Source organism: Ailuropoda melanoleuca, chromosome 5 (assembly GCF_002007445.2).
Source record: "Ailuropoda melanoleuca isolate Jingjing chromosome 5, ASM200744v2, whole genome shotgun sequence".
NCBI classification, from domain to species: domain Eukaryota; kingdom Metazoa; phylum Chordata; class Mammalia; order Carnivora; family Ursidae; genus Ailuropoda; species Ailuropoda melanoleuca.
The window spans coordinates 41077142-41099458 of NC_048222.1; the positions used below are offsets into that span (position 1 = coordinate 41077142).

General features: G+C 53.4%; 1 protein-coding gene across 1 annotated transcript in view; it reads right to left on the reverse strand.

Moving 5' to 3' along the window:
- Nucleotides 1–9826, reverse strand: part of SMAD6 (SMAD family member 6) — a 72873-nt gene extending 63047 nt beyond the window's left edge. The window contains 4 exon segments of the mRNA XM_034660783.1: nucleotides 355–411; nucleotides 7984–8317; nucleotides 8319–8469; nucleotides 8471–9826. Of these exon segments, the coding sequence (XP_034516674.1) occupies nucleotides 355–411; nucleotides 7984–8317; nucleotides 8319–8469; nucleotides 8471–8796 (868 nt within the window). The 5' untranslated portion in view covers nucleotides 8797–9826.
- Between the last annotated feature and the right edge of the window lie 12491 nt (nucleotides 9827–22317).

Genomic DNA, 22317 nt, shown 5'->3' on the forward strand with positions numbered 1-22317 from the left:
GAGAGCAGAGCAGGCTAAAAGGAGAGCAGCCGAGGGCTGGGGGAGGGAGAGGGGAAAAGGGAGAGAAACACCACCCCATCTCCAATGAGGTGCTTAAGCCAAAACCCATTCATCTCCCACAGGCCCATGTTTAAAGGTCACAGAGAGGTTAATGATGAGCGAGGAATTTCGAGATGTAAATAGCCCGCTCAGAGCCTGGGTCTGCTTTGGCCCAACTATAGGTGTGTTTGTAAAACTTCGCCCCATTGCAAAGGCAGCCAGGCCTGCTTTCCCCACCCCTCCCCTCCAGGCCTTCAGCACTGAGGCTGGGCCCCGGACTGAAAGGGAGCTGGGTGGGAAGGAGGACACACTTACCCAGTGGCTTGTACTCGTCGCGAGGAGACAGCCGAGAATAGGGGGGTGGTGGTGATTCTGGAAGACAGGAGACACAACACGTCACGGCTGGGGCAGGGGAGGTCACACCTGGGGGTTCGACCTGCTTTTGATTATTGGTGTCCTCAAATGATAAGCCCGGCCCCCAGGAAACTCTCTTCTCCCACCACCTCTCTTATCCAACAGGTAAGGCTGCAGGCTCGGGGTACAGACCCAGACTCAAGCCCTCATCTGCCCCCTTTGGCTGTGTGACCTCAGGCAAGTTACTTCCCCTCTCTGAGCCTATCTCCTCAGCTCTAAAACAGGGATAATAACCATAAAGACCTGCCAGGTTCGCCAGGAGGGCAAACGGAGATAATATATGTAAAACAGCTCTCGGTACTCTGGAAAAGGACCTGTACAAACACTAACTGTTGTCATTGTAACAAATGAAACATGGGAGCAAGGAAAGGCAGAGCTAGGGCTGCCTGATAAAACGCAGGCTGCTCTGTTAAATTTGAGGTTTGGATATGTGTGGCATAATTTTTAGTATACGTATATCCCTCGCACTATCTGGCAACTACGTATACTAAAAAATTATGTGCTGTGTTTATCGGAAATTCAAATTCAACTAGGCATTCTGTCCTTTTATTGGCTAAATTTGGCAACTCTAATCAGAACTGAGTGTGAGAGGTACAGAAGCTCCTTTCCAAATAAGCTGCATTACAAATGACATTCTTCAGGGGCAGGGAGGAGGGCAAGACAGGCTAGAACCCAGGAAGGCAACCCAGCTTCCGAGATGGGAGACCTTAAGCCAGTCACTTCCAGCTAGCTCTCAGCCTCAGTCTCCCCCTTTGTAGAGAAGGGGCAGACCCCAAGCTCTCCATGACCTCCCAGCTTAGACCCTCTGTGATTCCTTATTGTCTATGGTGTTTTTCTTTTGGTTTCCTTTCATTTGCCTAAAATACTCCTCCTTAAAAACATATATTTTGCCTTCAGAAGAATTCCTTAGCCTCTTGCTTTAGGGGAAGTAACAATTTGCTAAACTAAGTAACAATTTGCATGAATGAAATGACCCTTCATTTTCCCTAAATGAAACTAAACACCATCAAATCGCAAACTAAAACAAACTCTCAGTGGTAGTAAAGCGGTAATAACTATTATTAGGCAGGTATCAGTAATGACACAAGGGGTAATAAGTGTTTTTCACAATTATAATAAGGCACAATTAGTTGCAGAAGCATTTGTTTTGCTCTGTACGGCCAATGCAGCTTCACTTCTTCCCCACCCAGCTTTTCCAGCCTGAAATTACTTCAACAAAGTCAAAGCTCTGAGGTCTAGAAACAGGGAATCTTTTGTGGACAGGAGTTTGGGAGAAGGAAAAGTGAATCATGGAACAGGCACGGGGAGAGAAGCAAACATTTGCTGAAAGCCTACCCCGTGCCTTTCTCCATGCCGGGCACTTTCAACTTCATTTATTGCAAATCATTGCATTCTTTTGGATCTTAGGTACAGCGTGGTTCATCACGCTTCTGGGCACCTATTCTTATTTCGTTCTTTCTCAAAAATAAATAAGATGGCCATTATTATTCCCATTTTACAGATGAGAAGACTGACTTGCCCGGTGTCCCCCAGCCAATCATGGTGGGACTGGAATCTGGGCCCAGGCCTGACTCTGCTCTACATCCCAAGGACACACGCAACAAGAGGCACCCTGTATTACACCCCTTCACCCCAGTCCACCACATGCACAGAAAGTGCTCAGTCAACGTGTGTGGACAAAGACAATGGTGACCAGGATAATGGAGAGGTGGGGGCCTCTGCGGACAAAGGTGTGGAGAACAAGGACCTAGAGGCTGAAAGGGGTGACCCAAAGGAGACCCCCAACAAGACCCCAGGAAGGGAACTCCTTGCCTTCAGTAGGAGCCACTTGGCCCACTAGTCCTCAAGGCCTTGGAGGGGCTAGAGACCAGACTTGAGTGAGGACCAGCCTCTCAGGACAAGAGGCAAAATGCTAGTAGGGCTACCGCTCCCAGGGAAAGAGAACTGGGGCGGGCGCTCCCACCGCACAATGACCACTGAGGCCTGGCAGGGGGAGGTGACTCCCCCAGGGCCACACAGCAAACTGGTCATACAGCCGGAGCCACAGCCAGAAGCCAGGTCTCCTGACCCCCAGCCTCATGCCCTGTCCACCCCCTGCTCACTTATCAGAAGGCCTGTAATTCCTGTGTTAGGGTTCCTTTTGCAAAAAGCTGATTGGCTGAGGCTCAGGCCACACATGGTGGGGCGCTCTGGACAACTGTCCTCCCAGATCTGTCCCCCAAAAGTGAAACTTGGCAGCAATGGGCAGTGGGGGCTCAAGTCAAGCCACTGTCATCAACCCCAGCATTTCCCCCAGGGGTTGTTTATCTGGGAGCCAAAACGTGGAGGGGAAGAAGGGCTATCGAAGTCCCTTCTTGAAAGAGCCCCCAGAGACTCCCACCACCCACGGCCACTCCCGGCCTGGGTGTGTCCTAATGTGAATGAAGCAGAAAGCAAATCTATAAATTTGAAATGTCCCTCATGCCAGCTCGTGAGCAACTGCAAAGCTCTTAGAAGGGACTTGACCAGCCCCCATTTGCTCCAGCAAAATTGTTCGCAAGGAACTGTTGAACAACTTTAGAGGCTAGAAGCTGAACGCTAAATTCCATCCTGGGCAAGTTAAAAAAGTATGAAGGCCTATGGACTCCACCCCAAGACACAGGGATTTATAATGTCACATGCTCACCCAGCTCAACTACTCCTTTTAACTGGTTGGGGCACCTGAGGTCCAGCCAGGTAAAGGACCCGTCCAAAGCCATATAAGAAGGCAGGAGATGTAGATTTACTTCTGTGAAACAAAGCGGGAGGCCAGGTGGGGACCAATACCGAGTTACCTGTTTTCAAATAACTGAATTCTCATTCACATACCCTCAGGTTCACTCTTTTAAAGTGTATAATTCAGTGGTTTTTAGTATATTGAGAGTTGAGACCAACACCACCATGTAATTACTGGCCAGTTTCCTGTCCCGTTAGCAGTCAGTCCTATTCCCTCAGCCCCCGAACCCTAGGCAACCACAGACCTACTTTCGGTCCCTATGGATCTGCATAAGCTGGACATTTCACACACACAGGTTCCCATCGTGTGTGGCCGTCCATGTCTGGCTTCTTTGCCTCGGCCTAGTGCTATCAAGGCTCGCCAGTACGGCAGCGTCTAGGGAACTTTTTTATGGCTGAATGGTATTCCGCTGTATGGATACATGACATCTCATTAGCCGTTCCTCAGCTAATGGACATTTGGACTTTTTCCATTTTTTGACTATTAGGAGTAATCATAATGCTGGTATGGACAGTCCTGGGTGACCTTGAACCGGCATCTCCACTTCACTCCCACACTTCCAGGCCCCACGGATCTGGGCCAGGGGAGCCCCAGGTCATTAGCTCAGGTGGGAGACAGAAGTTCATTAGAGTAAGTGCAGGCTGCCTCTGTCCTCTATCCAGTCCCCTCTGAGGGGCTACCTTAGCGCTTACAGAAGTCGTATCGATTTCTCAGTAATAACTTAGATGCTCTAAACTCGAAGGGGAGAGCTTCTAGAACCCTGCAGGCCCCTCTCAAAGAAATGGACACGAGAGAGAGAGACATCAGACACTCCAGCCTCAGGCATCAACTTCAGGAATCTCCTCCAACTTCCTTCAGAAGTAAGAGCAGTCAGCCAGGGGCCGAGTGTACCAGAAGGTTAGTGCTCAGCTCAGCTCAGCCCAGACAGGCCTCTGGTGAGCCCCCAGGGGGTACTTAGCCTTTTGAGATCTAGACCCTAATTCTAAAGCCAGAAGAGTTCTCAGCCTCTCCCAGTGCCTGGTAACGTTTCGGTTTGGGACAATGCCTTCCACCCCCATCTCTGCAGCCCAGCATCTCCCTTAGGAAAGGACCCACGTGCCCCCCTGGGCCTCCCAGTCGCCACCCTCCCAGGGGTGGCTGTGAGTGGGGGAGGGGGCCTCCCAAGCACCCTTCTTCTCCACCCCCAGAACCTGAGGGCTCAACCTCCAGCCCCGGATGGGAGCCTCAGAAAAGGAGCTCCTGGCGCTTTAAGGCCGGCTGAGCCTAATTGCCCAGATTCCCCCGGCAGCCAGATAAACAGCACAGCCGGCTGGCGCCAGCAAGAGGCAAACTGCACATTATCACCCCTTCCTCACCTCCAAGGAGGAGCTCCGAGGAGCAGGCCGGGCAGGCTGAGGGGCCGCCAGAGGGGCGGGGCAGGGGCTTGGAAGCCCAACTTGAAATTGATCTCATTTCAAAGGGATAATGCCAGGCCAAATAAAAGGAAAACTTTTTAGCCCATTCTAATTCCTATAGTCCTGGCCTGGGAACCCTGTGTTTTCCTAGGCGGCCTCCTCCAGTCGTTTAGAAGTTCGCTCTCGCTCTGTCTCTTTCCCTGGTGCAATTTGGATAATAGTAATTTACTGAATATAATTACAGAAAAAAAAAAGTGGTGGAGCAAAGAGCAGGAGATTTATTCCAAAGTTAATGGATACTTTCAGGAGAAAGGAGCTGTATAAACACAGGTTGGAACTGTGATTAAAGTATTTCTCCACATTTCCGTCCACATAGGCACCAAGCTCAGCGAACTGGCTTTTCCCGGGACAAAAAGACACACCAGGGGGAAGGGGAACTGGGGCCTGACTCCCATTGGGGTGGAGGTGCGGGACAGAGCCGGGCACAGATGGAGGACCCCCCCCACTTTCTGAGACAAGCATGGGGGAGAGGGCAGGGGAGGCAGGCCTGGGTCACCTGGAATCTGCCCATTAGATCCCAGGGATTCAGTCCACCGCCTCACTTTACACATGGAAAAAGAGGCCCAAACAGGAAAACTGGCCCCAATGTCCCCAAGCAAGCTGATGGACGGGAGCAGGGTTTGCTCTGAGCAGCAGGGGTCAGCACTGCCCAGAAAGGGGCCTCCTGGCCACCTGGGCTCCCTGTGGGGGTCAGGTGGGCACTGGGGTGACTGGTGGCTGCCCGTCAGTTGGCCTGCTGGATATTCCAGTACACTCTCCAGCTATGTGCCTGCTCTCCCTGAGTGTGTCTGTCCATCTGTCTGCCTGCCTGCCACTGCCCCAGCCCTTTTCCCCCAGAGCCCTGGAAGGAGCAGTCTCCTTATCAGGATGCGCACGGTTGAGCTCCAGCTATGCACCCGCCCGGCTCTAGGAGCCAGGCTGGCGGCCAGGCAGCAGGGGTGGGGTGGGCAGCAGAGGGCTCCCCGGTTCTCAGTCCCAGCGGCCCAAGCCGTCAGGCAGGGGATGAAGCAAGAAGGTCAACCTGGCGCCTACTGAAAACTCTTCCCAGACCATCAGTCCTCCCAACTGCCCCCAGGGTGGCCTGAATGGGGAGGGCAGTGGGGAGAGGGCTGGAAAAGAGGCAGGGAACAGACACACAGCCCCTGCAACAGTGCCTCCTTTTGGGAGGAGGAAGGGAGTCAAGTACCAAAGCTCAGTCTAGAATTAGATGTGGTGAATGTTCCTAGAGACACCCACTAACCAGTAGGGAGACTGTGAGGGGAGACTGGTTACTCATCCAAGACCAAGCTTACTAGAGACCCTGGGCCCAGGGCTGTGGGAAAGAACTGCTCCTCCACACCTTGCCCCTCAACCTGTACCCACCCAGTCTGCCAAACTCAAACCACCACCTAAACGGACTTCTAATCTGGGGAGGGAGGCTGTGCATCCCTTCTGGCTCACACACCTGAGCCTGCCTGGCACCTGGACTCTCAGCTCACCCTCTCCTCCTCCTCCTCCTCCTCCTCCTCCTCCTCTATGCCCACCTCCCCAACCGATCCTCCAAGGCTGTCTGGGGATAGAACTACGGAGCTCCTGGAGGGGATCCTGTTACCTACACAGCCCACAGCCCTCCAACAGTTCAGACCCAATGACCTGGCCCTTCTTCCCCCATCTCTGCCCCATCTCCCCCAGGGAAGATTGTGTTTCTTAAGGGCATGGATCCTACTCATATTTCCACTCTCCCTGCTACAGCATCCAGCACCATGCCTGGCACAGAGTAAGTGCTCAACAAACATCTCTGGGCAGACTGACCTGGTAAGAGAGAAAGTAGCTGCCAGGGCTGCTAAAAGCACACAGCGGGCCCTACCAATTATCACCCACACAACAAAAATGACTGGGGACAGGGTAACCACGAACAGGGCCCCCCTCCCCAGAGTTAGGGAGGAGACAGGGTGGCAGAGAGGTGGAAGCCACTTCCAGGAGAAGCTGTCTGGAAGAGGAACACGGGGCACAGAAAGCCTACCATGGGCCACAGGTCAGGTTCTGCCAAAAGCCCTTGAATCAGGCCTGGAGTCACCATGTGGGGACCAGGGCACCCAGATCAATGCTGCTTCTCCCCACCTCCACCCCATCAGTGCTCTCTCTTCAGGAACCACCAAACCACCTGCCTTTCCCCTCCAGCCACTACCAGACATGTGAACAAGACACCTGGGACAAATCCTGGGCCCACCGTCCACTTCCACACTGGGAGTCCAGAGATACGTGATCTGACCCTCTATGTGCCCCCACGCTGGATGCTGCCTCTCCAGAAGGAACAGAGACTGGAGGAGCTCAGAACCCTCCCAGGCCCACCAGCCTTTAATCTTCCAGCAGTCCAACCCCCACAGGACCCCCAATGCCACCTAAGATGCATACACCCTTAAGATGCTATGGGCTGAAACGTGTGAGCCCTGCAGTGCAGAGATCAGAGCAGGGGAACTGCAAGCTTCTGGCCTGCCAGAAGTCTCTACCTGTCCCACCTCTGCTCCAGAACCCGGGGCCTCCTCAGGTAAGCAGGGCTGGGGTTGGGGTGTGTGCGGGGAAATCCCAGGAAGAGAACAAAGAAGGGAGGCAGTTCTCAGAGGTAAATAAAATATCTGGCTTCCTCGCCTCCTCCACCTCTGGACACCTCTCCCAGGACCCTCAACTCTAGAAAAACTGGACACAGAACTGACAATGATAAGGATGGTGGGGGCCCTGATATTTGACATCCAAGGGATGCTGCGAGCAATCAGGGCAAGAAGGTGGTCTCCACTTGGAGAGAGCTTTGCTCCAAACTATACAAAGGAACCAGTATGACAATTTATGAACACTTCTGACTCTAGACATGAACTGTCTATGCCCCATTTCACAACTTGTATCTACCTGGATATAAGCAAGTATAGTATACAGATAAGCATATGTACACAAAGGCTGCAGACCTGGGCACAGACTGGGGGTAAAAAAGGGGGAGAGGGGGCTGGACAGCCCCTGGTGTTCGGCTTCCCCTAGGCCTGCCCTCCTCTTGCACTGGCTATGGAGCCGCAGCCTACGTTAGGTCCCTGACGCTAGAGGAAACTCCAGTGCGTACCCTTTCTCAGGTTTGCCAGAGTCTTCCGAAGAAGGTGCCATTTGACACGTGTGCCCTGATACCCACTTCCCGGGGTGTCCTGCCAGGGTGAGGCGCCTCCACCGGGGACTCCCACGCTCCAGGGGCACCCGCGGGTGCAGCCGCAGCTCCGCCCGCCCGCGGTGTCGCGGACCGAAAGGCCACGGAAAGGGGCGGGGAGGGGAACCCCAGCCCCCGCCGGCGCGCGCGCTCACCTGGCCCGCAGAGCCGGCTGAAGTGGTAGGGGTTGCAGCACACAGTGGGACCGTCGGCGGCGGCGGCGAAGCTGTGGCAGCCGCAGAGGGGCTTCAGCTCCACGGCGTGCTGCAGGTCGGGCCAGCGGAAGAGGCGGCCGAGCAGCAGCTGCGGCGGCGCGGGCTGGCCGCCCAGGCGGAGATCGGCGCGCGGCACCAGCACGCAGCCGCCCGGCACGCCGCCGCGGGACTCCACCGCCTCCAGCAGCGTGTCCAGCGAGCGCTCCTTGAGCCGCTTCAGCAGCGAGTACGTGACCGTCTTGAGTTCCTGCTCGAGGAGCAGCAGCCGCGAGCGGGGCTTCGCGACTCCGCCCGCCGCCCGCCGCCTCCAGGGCCGCCCCGGCCAGGGGGTCGCCGGCGTCCCGTGGCGCACCCGCCGCGTCCCGCTCTGAGAAGAGACAGCAAGTCACCGTCTCGCAGTCACTTTCGGGCAGCCAGCCCGGGCCTCGGCTCCGTCACGTCCAGCGGGGAGCCCCCAGCGCCGGCCCCCGGCTCCGACATGGGCCTCGGGGGGCCCCCTGTGCGCCGGCGCCTCCCCGCGCCCTGGGCGCCTCGCTGTCCCACCGCGTCCCGGGGCCGCCGCGGGGCTACCGGGCGGACTTCGGAGCGGCCGCAGCCTCCGCCTTCTCGTGCCCGCGGGGCCGGTTCAGCTCGGCTGCCCAAGCTCCCATCCTCGTCTTCGCCGCCGCCGCCGCCGCCGCCTTCCTCCCGGTCGGGGACCACACGACTTCGCCAAAGTCGCCGCACCAGCCCCGAGCGTTTGGACCTGAACATACGATATCCTTTGGCGCCGGGGGTGGGAGGGAGGCGGTCTCCGGTTACCGGGGGTCCGTTCCCTCAGCGAGGCGCCGGCTGCGCGGGCCGCAGCCCCACATGAAGCTCCGCCGCCGGGCGCCGTGCAGATCGCGCACAGCCTGTCGTCGAAGGGGCGCCGCAGGGCTGCAACATGAGGGAGCTCGCCGGGCCGGGACGGCGGGGAACACGCGCGCGCCGAGCCGCAGTCCGCGCGGGGCCAGCGGCTACATGGACCCCGGCGGCCGGGCTACTCAGCAACTCCAGCCCCAGCGCTGGAGGGGGACTGCAGGCGGCGCCCCGCCAGAAAGACCCCGCATGGGCCGGCGAGCCTTCAAAAGTTGCGCGGCTGGTCCATGAGCACAAAGCGCTCGCGCCGAACCCCCCAGATGTGTCGGGGCAGCCCTGCCTTTAAAACCCAAGCGCTTAACTACATGCGCCTTTCCTGCAGGATCCGAAAGGCAGGCTTGTTGATACCCTCAGCTTCCTTCTTACTCCCTGCAAAAAGAAAGGAGAAAGAAAAAAAAAAAAAAGGAAAGAAAGAAAAGGAAACCCCAAACAAAACCAAAATCCTGGAATTGCATACGAAAAGCCAACTCCGTCTCAGGTCCCAGGCGCTAGATGCACTTGGAGCAAGTTTCTCCTGAACGCGGGTGTCAACACATGAGTGGAAACTGTAAAAATCCCAAAGAGCTGTTGGGAATCCTTAATTAAAAATGCAATCCACCGAGGCAGAGGTCGCAGCCCGCCCCACGCTGCGCTCGGACGCCCGGGGCGCCGCGGCTGCAGAGGTCGTCCCCCTCCCCCCTCCACAAAAAGTGCCTCCCGGTGGCCCCGCGGTCCCTGCGAGGTCTGGCGAGGCAGCGCCCGGCGGCTCTTTCTCTCGTTTCGGCTCCCTCGCTCGCTCCCCCGCTCGGCTCTCTCTCTTTTTTGTTCTCCTCAAACGCACACTGAGGGCCCCCGGAGGAGCGCCGCGGAGTCATTGGCTGCCTCCCATCATATGCCAGTCTAGACACTTTGGCGGCTCCGCGGCGCTGATTGTTGCGCAAACAAGGTTTCAAGTTTCTTAACTCTTAAAGGAGAACACGTCCCATTGCAGGGCCTGAGGCTCCGAGGGGCCGGCTCCCGGGGCGGGCCGAGTCCGGGCTCCCGCCCCACGCTCACCCAGGCACCCCCCGCCCCGAGCCTGACAGCGCCCACGGCCCGCTTTCTGGCCCGCGTTGCGCCGCGGGCACGGATACAAGCGAGCACACGCACACGCCCGCGAGCGCACACACACACACACGCAAGTTACGCAAATCACGGGTGAGCCACGCGAGGACTCTGTGGACCCACTGAGACTTGGATGCAAACGGGGCGCTTTGCCTCTCCCTGACTTGTGCACAAACTTGCAAACGCACACTGCACTTTAGAGTTGGTCCAAACCCCTATCCCAGGGAAGGCTAATAAAAATGGGTGTGCATGTGTGCCTTCCCGGCTTGAGTCCCTTGGGAGCAGGGGGAGGCTGATTTGTTGGGGTAGCGGGATCTTCAGTGATGGCACAAGATCTCCGCACCCCCTGCCGCAGTCAGGGGTCTCTCTGCTGGGCCAAAGGGGGGACGTGGGACGCTTGGCGCAAGGGGGCTCCAAGCTTGCCCGAGGTAGGGAGTTGCAGGGGGTGGCGTAGAGGCGGGGAGTGTCTCCTCTCCGGCTCTTCACGGTCGCCACGGCCCTCCCTAGGAGCTAGGCGGACCGCCAGCCGTCCCGGGCCCCCTCGAGGCCGGGCGCTTCCTCCTCCTCTTTCCCCAGTTGATTCTCTGCATCACCGAGAGGCATGTGGGTAGGGGTCGTGCTTTCCCCCGCGACGTTACCCCAAGGAAATGGGGGTGGGCTGGGGGCAGGATCCCGCCCCACCCGGCCCCGGGCTGCCTGGGGGGCGCGGCGGTAGCCGCGGGCAGCCCGGCGCGGGAAGGGTTAACGCCGCTCCAGCCCCTGGAGCCGGCGCGGCGGGGTACCTCCTCGGGCGCGCTCGCTCGTCCGAGGGTGGCAAAAGTTCAAGCTTGTAAAGTCGGGATTGGTCCCGCGCGGAGGGAAAAAAGGCCTGGTCCCCCCCTCCCCCCCCGGTCGCGGCGCCGATTGGTCCGGCCGTGGGGCGGGCACCACCCTCTCCCCGGCGCGCGGCGGCCCCGCCCCCGGCGCGACGCCCCGCCCCTTTCCGGGCAGGAGCTCGGCCCCGCACTGAATGAAAGAAATTCCGCTACTCTCATTGGCCCGGGGCTGGGCGCCATTCCCCCGCGGCGGCCGCGGGGGCGCCAGCGCGCGGGTCTCCCCCGGGGGTGCTCACGTGTGGGGCTGGCCCTTTGAGTGTGCGGCCTTGCGGGTACCCCTCAGGGCCCCGACTCTGCGTGAGCGCTGGGGGAAGGGCGGTATATTCAGGAAGGACTCAGAACCATTTACTGGGCTTTTACCTGGAGCCAGGTACTGTTCGCGCTGCGCTCTCCGGGAGAAGTGGTTGTTCTTTCCAAAGGAAGACCGGGCAGAGGAGCTTCCTCACCCCCATCCCCTTCTGCTTTAGCCAAAATCAAAATAGCTGTCAGCTTCTTGTTTGAAAAATGGGAATGACGTTGCTTGCCCTGCGTTCTTCACAGGACCGTGAAGATCCTAGGGGAGAGTGCACTGGAAGCGCACAAATCCAAGTAACCAGCAAGGTGAATTTTCTCAAGTGAATACAACACTGTGTAACCAGCACCCAGAAGCCCCTTTCGTGGTCCTTTTCGGTCAGTTTTCGTCCCTGGGGGGAGAATACAAAGAAAATGCAATGTATTTTCTTTTATCAGGGTAGTTGCTGGTTTGGCTGTGGATTGCAGTAACAACAGTTGGTGCTTAAGGACTCCTTACTACGGGCGAGGCACTGTTTCAGTCACTGAATTCCCGCAACAACCCTGATAAGTTCTATTACTATTTCCACTTTACAGATGAGGAAACTGAGGCGCAGGAACTTGCCATTTAATTTGCCACTGACATGAAGATAGTGCTGAGCTTGCTAAAATGCCAAAACCACACGAGCATACATCAGTATGTATGCTCACCCTCAACAGCTAGAAAGTGGTGTGGGTCTGTGTTGCCCGAGCACACCCTTCCAGGGCAGTGACTTTCAAAATGTGGTCCACTGGACCTGCAGAATCAAAGTATGAAGGGGTGAGGGCCCAAAGGCCACTTTATACTTTGGGGGTGGATATGGTTGTTACCACTACTTTACAGATAAAGACACTGAGGCGCAGAGGCTTTAACTTGCACAAACTTTTAGATAGTTGCAGAGGGGGATTTGAACCCAACCAATTTGGGGGGGAATTGCAGGTATGTGGGAAAGAAAGGTAATGGGGCAGGAGACTGGAGAGGGGCTACCTTCCTAGGGAGGGCTACCTTCTTCTCTGGGCATTAACTCAAAGTTTGGCTTCTGCTCTTGCTCATGCAGAGCTGTGACATTAGGGGTGGAGTGCCATCAGGCTCCTGCTGGATTCCACGTGAGGAGTACTGAAACCAGAGTCTGGTAGGCCTGAGCTCAGTACTGACCTTCCTAAACCTCCCTCGGCTTTATGAGCCTCTGGGTCCTCATCTGTAAAATGGGAATAGGAATCCTGTTTGAGGCTGTCACCAAAATTTAGTGACATGAGGACTTAGAGTCATCCCTCATTACAGGAAGATGCCTCTTAGTGGAGACAGCATCAGGAAGGGAAGGGCAGTGACAGTTCCACTGTCCTTGGATTCCCAGGGCCCATCCAGCCTAGCACCGGCCTGTGCTGTGACCACTAGAGGGTGTGTGAGGGCCCAGCAGGGCAGGGCCTATAAATGAGGGCCTAAGGGCACCCTCCTGGACCGCCCTCTGGAAAACAAGCTCCAATTCCCTGGGGATGTAGGAGAGGCGGAAAGTGGGGTCCCAGCTGCTGCTTCTCAGGTCTCTGCAGCCACATTTCTCATAAAGTAACCCACAAAGAACAAATCCTAACCCCAAGATTCAAATCTGACCCCTCCCCATTATTCCAGTATTTTCCCAAATCACCCTGTGCTTTCTCTTTACAGTGCTTCTCACAATTCATAACCACACAATCCCGTGTCCATTCTCCTCTGCTTCTGGAACGTAAACCCCACATGGGGAGAGATGGTGACGCTATGAGGCACTGGCCACCCGCAGCAGCACTGAAGGAGTGGAGTCAGACACAGGCCATTTGACACCACCCTGTGCCATCAAAGAAGGTCATTCACACAAGACAGCGCCTGCCCCATTCCTCCTCTCCAGTCCCTAACCCAACATGTGTCACATAGTAGGCACTCCGTGAGAATCTGTGAGGTGGTTGAATTCAGATCTCTCACCTCGCCAAGCTTCTTACTCATCATCATCCCGTACCAAACATTTCTGTGCACTATCTCATCAAATCCCCGCCCCCCAAAAACTGACACAGTGAGGAAGCTATCATTCTTACTTAGACCTGTTTTGTAGAGAAGGAAACAAAGAGCTTAAGTAATTTGTCTCTGGTCACACAGCCCACAGGTGGCAGAGTCAGGACTTGAACCCAGGGCTGCTTGAGGTGAGTGTTCCTCTTCTGAACACCTGGTCCTGGAGAAGAAAAACGTGGTCCTTTGCCCTTGGGAAGTTTCCACGTTAGCTAGGAAGACACAGGGCATGAAACAGCAGAAATCATACAAGGAAGCACTTACTTCTTGGTGGTAGGAAGAAGCAAGCTCTAGGGGTGACTGCTTAGAGTGTTAGGGATCCTGCAATAAACAAAACACAAAATTCCTAAGCTCAAGGAATCTAGTGCAAGGACAGACCATAAACAAAACAATCAGGTCTATGGTGTTTGGGAAGGTAAAGTTGCCAAGATTAAAAACAAGGCAGAAAAGAGGAGAGAGGAATGTAAGGAGAGGGTAGGTGTGGTTCAGAGAAAGTGGTCAGGAAACGCTTCCCTGGGAAGGTGACATTTGAACAAAGCCCTGATGGTGGCGGGGGAACCACTATGACACTACTGGCAAGACAATGTTCCAGGCACAGAAAACAGCAAGTAGAAGGTTCCGGAGGTAGGAATGTGCCTGGCATGTTCCAGACCATCAGAGAGGTGATAATAGGTGAGAAATGCTGGGGGACAAATCTAAGGGTCCCACAGGCCGTTGTGGGGTCTTTGTCTGGTCCTCTGAGCAAAGGAAGCACCCCTGGAGGTTCTGAGAAGGGGAGGGACATGTTCTGCCTTATTTTAGCTGGCTCCCTCTAGTGGCCATGTGGAGACTAGACTGCAGGGAACAGAGCTGGGAGCAGGGACCTGGTGGGAGGTTGTCGCAGTGGTCCAGGAGAGACCACGCTGGCTTGGGGACAGACGGTTGGATCCTGGACACATGTGAAGATAGAACCAGCATGATTTGCTGTTACAGATCTGAGTGTGAAAGAACATCTCTACAGTGAACACGTTATTGACACTTATTTGCTTAATTTTTAAAATCAATTCACTCTTACTCGGCCTTGTCATACGGAATAATATCCATGGAGTCACAAATGTGCTAGTTATATTTATCGCTTTAAAGTAAATACATAAAATACTTTGCACATCCCCTAAAATTAGCCCTGGGACCACACGGATATGTGCAATGCTGGGGACACTGCTTTAACCGATTGCTAATCTCACCCACTTTCAGGCTTTTTTGCTTGTTTATTTGCTTGCATTTTTACTACTTTCTTGCAGAAAGGATGATTTTTTCCTCCTGTCTATAATTAGGTCTTGTCTATAATCAGGGGACCCATTACCATAGCCCCGATGCATTGAATGCTGGTTTTACTCTGGTCACTCCAGGCAACCTCTGCTCGAGCAGTACAGAGTGGTGGCTCTTCACCATTACTTTGTTAAGCCCAGCAGACCTGGGTTCAAATCCTGTTCAGCCACCTCTGAGCTGTGCAGCCTTGGGCAGCTTCCTTCGCCTCCTAGGATAACCCCTACCCCTACAACCAGGTGCTCTGCTCAGGCCCAGGTGATAGATTCCAGATGGGGAGCCTGAGACGTAATCAGAAATAAAAATATTGGGAGACTGTTTTAAAGATTAAAATGCCCAGCACGGTGTCTAGTACCTAATAAGTGCTCAGTAAATGATAATAGCTGTGATTAGTGAAATGAGCATGGAGTCAGTCTCTACCAGGGTAAACCCGGGTAAACAGGGTTGTTAAAACTAGCCTCTGGGAGACTCAGCTTCCTCATCTATAAAGTGGACCTACCTGCCCGAGGTGGGAGTGAGAGGAGTTCAGTCCTGCCACACAGTAGGACTCAGCAGCCCACCGTGAGAAGTGAGCTGGAGAAGGAAGGTCAGCTGTGTAAGGGAACGCAGAGAATCGTCCCTTTCCAGTGCTACGGATCACACCCCTTGGGCTGCACCTAATTCTCTACTTTCTAAGCAGAGGGGGCAGGGCTGGGGGTGCCTGGGGAGATTACCTAGTACCAGGTGAGGATGGTTACTTACCCAAGATCACAATTGCAGGGACCCAGGAATCCAGCCAAGGTTTTTCTGACTCCCAGGGTTCCTTGCCTCTCTTCCTAGTGCTTACGGCATCTCAACCCAAGTGCACAGCAGATGTGGTGCAGGAAGTAGGAGGGCAGGCTCCGGGGTCAGACTGTGTGGGTTCTAATTCTGGTTCTGCCCCTTACAGAGTGGCCTTGGTCACTTTGCCTATGCTCGCTGAATTTCAGCACCCCCTCCGTAATAATCACACCTACCTCATACGGGCCATTGTGAGTATTGACTGAGAGTATTATGCAAAGCATTTAGAGCTGCTACTCTCATTAGGCTCTGTGTGGATGACACAGGAGAGAGGGCAGCGCCTTGCACATTATCAGCTTTCAGAAATACAGAATGAATGAATGAATGAATGAATGAATGAATGAATGAACGAACGAACGAACGAACGAACGAATGAATGAAGGCAGGCATGACTGAGTGAAGTGCTGCAAGTCTCATGATTGTTATGAGGGCTGGAGGCAGTTGTGCAGAGGTCAGGGTGAGGACTGTGGATTTACCACAGGGCGGCTGCATTACCGCACCCATAGGTAACCCACGTCCTTCTCAGGCTGGGCACCTGGGAGTGCTTCTTGAAGTCAAAGAGTTCATTTGACTCAAAGATGTTGGATAAGGGGCATCTGGTGGGTCATTTAGCGTCTGGCTCTCGATCTCAACTCAGGCCTTGATCTCAGAGTTGTGAACTCAAGCCCCATGTTGGGCTCAGCGCTGGGTAGGGACGCGTAGATGGCTCGGTCGGTTGAGCATCTGCCTTCAGTTCACTATCCCAGGATCAAGTCCTGTGTTGGGCTCCTTGCTCAGCAGGCAGCCTGCTTCTCCCTCTACCTGCTGCTCCCCTGCTTGTGCACTCTCTCTGACAAATAAATACATAGAATCTTTTAAAAAATGTTAGGAGAAATTTATTCTTATATTGTAATGTATTCCACGTTTAATATTAAAGCTAACCCAGATCTATCAAGGAATAGAATGCAAGATTCCCGTGAGCTTTTGACAGAGAAGGGAGACTTTCAAAGAATGGCACCATTATCAGCATCAGAGTACCCCACAAGGCCTGACCCGGGGCCTCCTGTCCGAGGCTCCCTCCCTCAGCCTTCAGGGGAATACAGGGACCCTCACTGAAGAGCCAACACCCAGGGATATGGCTCATTTATACTTCAACAGGTTTCTACTGGACAAAGGCCAAAGGCATTTCGTGACGATACATACAGTTCTATAATGCCCCTCAGGGACTGGGAATCTATTCAAAGACACGTCTGCGTTCAGCCATTGCTCTATACCACCACGGCCAGGGAGAGCCACACAGGTCCCAACTCACGTTCCCCTCCCACCACATGGACCCACAGTTCCCCTGTGTCCTGCTCTGTGACATCCAGTCTTCACACATGCTGATCCTTCTGCCTGGAATGCCCTTCCTTCTTTTCCTCTGAACAAATGTTTCCTCTATTTTTCCCCAGTAAGAGGCCCTAAGCTATTTTCCTTGCACTGTTCTGGCATTTTTCCATCCCTCCTTCCCGGGGCTGGGAAGGATCTGTCTGCATCTGAGAGCCCCTCAAGAGCTCAGCCTGAGTGCTCTCTACCTCTCTACCCCTTGCCTAACACCAGGAGCTGCTAGAAACGGGGGAATGGGGATTTCATTTTTGATAGATAGGCCAAATTGGCCTCCCCATAGAAGCTGTCCCGACTTCCCCTCCCTGTAGCAATGCCACAGCTGTTGACGCCAGGGTTCCACTTTCTACAGACAGCATACAGATGTGCTTGCTCATGACAGAAACGCTGTGTGCACACAGTTTCGTCTGCGTCCCTTTAAGAGCGGGGAGTTACGCTCTACCACGTCACTTTATAAGAAAGCGATCGTGAACACCCTTAGCCTCATTGGTGGAGGAGCTAGTTAAATAAATGATGGAATATCATCCAACGGTTAAAAAGAGGCAGCCTTCGGGGTGAGGAGATCAAGACACCAAGGGACTGGCAACAGTGCGGGCAGGATGCTACAATTTGTGTAAATTTTGTTTAAAGTATCAAGTGCAGACACATACAAAGTCTTTGGGAAGACGCAGGATAAGCTGATCAATGTGGCTGTCTGTGGGAGAGGGGGGCTGGGGAGGAAGCCAGGTAAGACAGAGATTATTTTTCAACCCATAAATGTTTGGTTGTTTTGTTTGCTTGCTTGTTTTAAGTCATTCTATTAAATGGGTATTACTTATGCGTGGTACAAAATCCAAACAAGACCAAAGTTCAGTCCAAAAGAAGCCTCCCTCTCTCCTGCCTCCAGTCCTCTTGGTTTGCCCTCTTTGGTACCTACTGAATCTTTGCACCGTGGGCAGAATTACCTACTCAAAAATAATTAAATCCAATATTTTTTAAAGATTTTATTTATTTGACAGAGAGAGAGAGAGAGAGAAATCCAGCAATAGCAGGGGGAGAGACAGAGGGAGCGGGGAGAGACAGAGGGAGCAGGGAGCCCAAGGCAGTACTTGATCTCAGGACCCTGGGATCATGACCTGACCCAAAGGCAGATGCCCAATCGTCTGAGCCACCCAGGTGCCCCTAAATCCAATTTTTTATTAAAAAAAAAAAAAACTGAATTGGGGCACCTGGGTTGCACAGTCAGTTAAGTGTCTGACTCTTGGTTTTGGCTTAGGTCGTGATCTTAGGGTGGTGAGACTGAGCCCAGAGTTGGGCTCCACATTCAGCTCAGAGTCTGCCTGAGTTTCTCTCTCCCTCTCCCTCTGCTCCTTCCCCTGCCCCACCCCCAGGTCTGAGGTGCCTGCTCGCTCTCTCTCGCTCTCTCTCGCTCTCAAATAATCTTTTTTAAAAACCTGAATTATGAATATAGTAAACATTGGCTGAAGAAAGGAATAAATCAACAAAAGAATCATTGGTTGAAGGATTAAATACATGAAACAATTCTATAACCAAAGAGGGCCTGACCCAGTGACAGACTAAATGACAAACACAAGAAGAGATACAGGTAAGACTTGAACACCGTTGGAGAGTGAGTCCTGTCTTATCTTGCCCTTGGTTTCCCGTATGTACATCTCTTCTTAGCCCAACCAGGACACGCCTGATGCTCTCGCTTCCTCCCCAGGGCTAGGCACCCAGCAGGTGAGTGAGAAACATTTCTGGCCTCCATCCCCACTAGCACCAGCCATGCTCTGTTGGGGAAGGGGCTGAGGGACACCTTGGCCAATGCCTGGCTTCCAGAGCCCAGGACCATGCACAGGGCTGCACTGTGACTTCCATGGGCCCTGGACACTTCCATCTTCCTGGGCCCTTTTTTTCCATTAAAAAAAAAAAAGTATATTTTAGAAGTGTACTGGTATAAAGACATATGTAATCCAGGCTAGATTCCTTGTGATATATTTATTATTAGTCTTTTTTTTCTTTCTGATTTCATACAAAAATCAAAATGAAAACATTTCATCAGTCCCCTGAAATTATCGTGGGGCCCTAGGCCCTGTGTCTGCTGTGCGTAAAGGATAAATTTGGCCCTGGGCCAGTGCCCTGGGCATGGCTGGTGGTCAATAAGCAAGCACTGCTTCCAGAGGCAGCCTGGCCAGGGAAAGCCACATGGGCCTTAGCCCTACTCCCGCCTCACCCACTGGGGCTCTGAAGGCAATCACTAAGGTTTCCTGGGTTCAGTGCCCCCCCTGCTAACATGCAGTGCCGCCATGACAATTAGGTGCTTGATAATACCCCGATATTATCGGTTGATTCGTCCCCAGGATGGAGGGAGACCTGTGCAGGTGGGCATCAAGGACGCTGCCCACAGCCAGATAAAGACAGCTTAAAATTCTAAGTCAGGCCTCTCTGCTTAGGGGTTCTCGGCACTGACCACGCATTAGAATCACCTGGAAGCTTTAGACACTACGGAAGCCTGGTCCCCACCCCAGAGCCATTAAATCAGAATCTCTGATGTGGGGCCAGAGCTTGTTTTCTCTTTCAAGCTTCCCAGGGGATGCTAACAGGGGGCAGGGCTGAGCATCCGTGGCAATGCCTGCGATGGAAGGAGTGAGCTGGGGAATGTTCTGTCTTATCCAGTAGATGACTTCTCACCCCCACAACATCCAAGATCACCAACGCTCAGTGGCTGCTGGAGGCAGTGGGGCAAACGTCACTTTTCTTAAAGACGCCCCCCCCCCATCTTGAGCATCTTCAGACTACAGCCAGCCAAGATTCCCACCCCACCCCCAGTGGGTGCCGCTCCCGGCCCGGAACCTTGCTGGACAAACACACTGACAGAAAAAGACCAGAGCATGCCTCCCGCCTAACAGGAGGGGAATAGCTAAGAACCAAGGACTTTCCCAGCAAGCACTGAGTGGGTTTCCCCAAGGGTGGGCTGTGGGCCCCCTCCACCTGAAGGTCTGGGGCAGTCACCCCGCCCTCCTGGGCCCCTGAATCAGAATCTTTGGGTTAGGTCAGAAGCTGCATTTTTTACAAGCTCGGGAGGGGGTACCCACCCACAGGAACATTTCTGAGTTAGTTTTACATCTTGATTTAGGAGGGGGTCCCACTGTGTACACATCTGTAAAAAATCATCAAGGTTGACGTTTAAGGTGAGCTGACAAAAATAAAACAAAAACTGGGGTGCCTGGGTGGCTCGGTTGGTTAAGTGTCCAACTCTTGGTTTTTGGTTCAGGTCATAATCTCAGGGGTCCTGAGATGGAGCCCCGTGTCAAACTCCCCACGGGGCAGAGTCTGCTTGAGATTCTCTCTCTCTCTCTCTCTCTGCCCCAGCATCCCCCCCCCACTTGCTAATAAATAAATAAAATCATAAATAAATAAATAAATAAAAAACAAAAAAGAACCAGCCTACCATGTGTCTGGAGCTTTGGAAGAGGAATCAGGGGAAGCTGCCTGGAGGAGGAGCTCTTTGAGCTAAGCCTAGACATGAGAGGAGCAGGGAACAGCGCAGAGGGAGTTGGGAGGCCCATGGGGAAGGAACTTTTGCCATAGCAGCAGGGGCAGCAGGTAGGAATGGAGACAGGGTTGGTTCTGGGGCCTTGGGAGGCAGCGGCCTCACCCAGGCCCACAGGCTGCTGTGGTCAGCATAGGTAGCCCATGTAAACTCCCAACTTGCCTCCAAGTGCACCCAGGTCATTCTCCCCAACAAGACGGCATTGTTTGGGGTTCCAATGCAGGGCAAGAAAAACAGAGAGCCCAATTGTCCCTGTCATAATGGGTATATAATTTATAATAATGTCAGCTATTAAAGGATTTTTAGTAATTAACTGACAGTGGTGTGCTATTTCACTGCATTTTTGCCTGCCACAATGGTCTTGAACTTTGCAAGACGGTTTTGAACTTGCTCAAAATAAGCCCCGAATACAAAGAAGGGCGACATCATTCCAAATGAGGGGTAAGAGGATTTGGACAAAATGGGGCTGTTTTCCTCTCTGGGAGAGGGGTGAATTGTGCAGAACTGGGGAGATCTGGGGCCCACTGTCTTCCCAGTTAGCTGCACAATGAGTAAAATGCCTACCAGGTCAGAGTGGTGAGTAAAAGCAAGTCAGCTGCTTCTTAATAGTGCGTTCAGATGCCTTTTTTCCAATATACCTTGTGTGATACACAGCTACGAATATTTTTCTGTTCCCCAAAGAAATATACTTCCGCTCTCATTTTCCTTGAAACACATGTCTCTGTTGGTATATCTTTTACTCTTTTGATTTTTAACAGAGACATAGGAATTATTTCTTTTTCCTATTACTTCCACTAAGAAAGAGAAAGCCAGCACGAGCCCAATGATAAATAGCAACTGACACGGGGGGTAGGGCATTAGGGAGTGGTGGGGTCTGTGGCAAATTGGAGAGCTCAGTGTGAGCAAAGCATTTGCTATTCTGGTCCACACAATCAGGACTGCAAACCCCCGACAGAGACTCGTAGGTGCCTATGGCAACCTCATTTCTCCCTCTTTCCCTTTAACAGCAGAAGGAGGATTTATTTTCAGCAGGACAAATTTTATCTTGGGGAATTTTACAAAGCCCTCCATGAGTCTTTCTCCTTGTGGGTGAAATTTCCCTGTCTCTCTAGCCCTCTCATTCTTTTTTTTTTCCATTTATTCTTTCATTCATTCATACATTCATACATCAAACACGTGGAGGGGGGCCTTTTGTGTGGTTGTTGTTTCTCTTGCCAATATCCCTTTGGACCCTTCCCAACCTCCCTCACATCCAACCCAGCAGTGGAAAGGAACAGGGAGAGAGGGGGAGGAAGTCTTTAGAGGGCGGCCTCTCAGGTCTAGGATTCATGTCAGCGTTGATTGTTTTTTTCTTCTGCTATCTAATTCAGCACTTAACCAACTCCAGGGAGAAAACCAAGGCTCAGAGACATTAACTAACTTGCCCAAAGTCACACAGTTAGAAAGCAGTAGACTCAGACTGGAAGCCCCCCCCCGCGCCCTGCCACCCTCCCCCACCTGCCTCTGTGGACGTCTGTGTGCTGCAGGTGCCATCTGTACCTACAGGGCAGCACCGCAGAGAGGAGCCCACTGCCCACTTCTGACTCTTGCGTCACAGACCAAAAAACCATTTGCATTTCTGCACTGAATCTGCTGCAGCGGGTGGGTGCAAGCCCGGGCTCAGCAGAGGGAAACAGGAGGGCTTGGCCTGCAGGCCGTGGGTGGCCAGAGGGCTTGCACAGGGGCCTGGAGATGGTGGGGGGCAGCTCTGTCCTTTAGGAAGCTTTGAGCTGCAATTAACAGGAAATCCAACTCAAAGTGGTTCTAATGATAAGAACTTTTATTATTTCATGAAAAAAAAAAAGAACCTCAAGTTCTTAGAGCAGTCCCACGAGGTCATCAAGGACCCAATCCTTTCCATCTCTTTGCTTTTCATCCTCAGTGGGTTGGTCTTGACTGCAGCCGGCTCCCCCATTGTGGCAGGATAGCTGTTGTAGTTCCAGCCATCACAGCAGAAACAATGAAGAGCAGCTCTCCTGCAGTCTCCTTCCTAAAAGTCAAGACCCTTTGCCCAG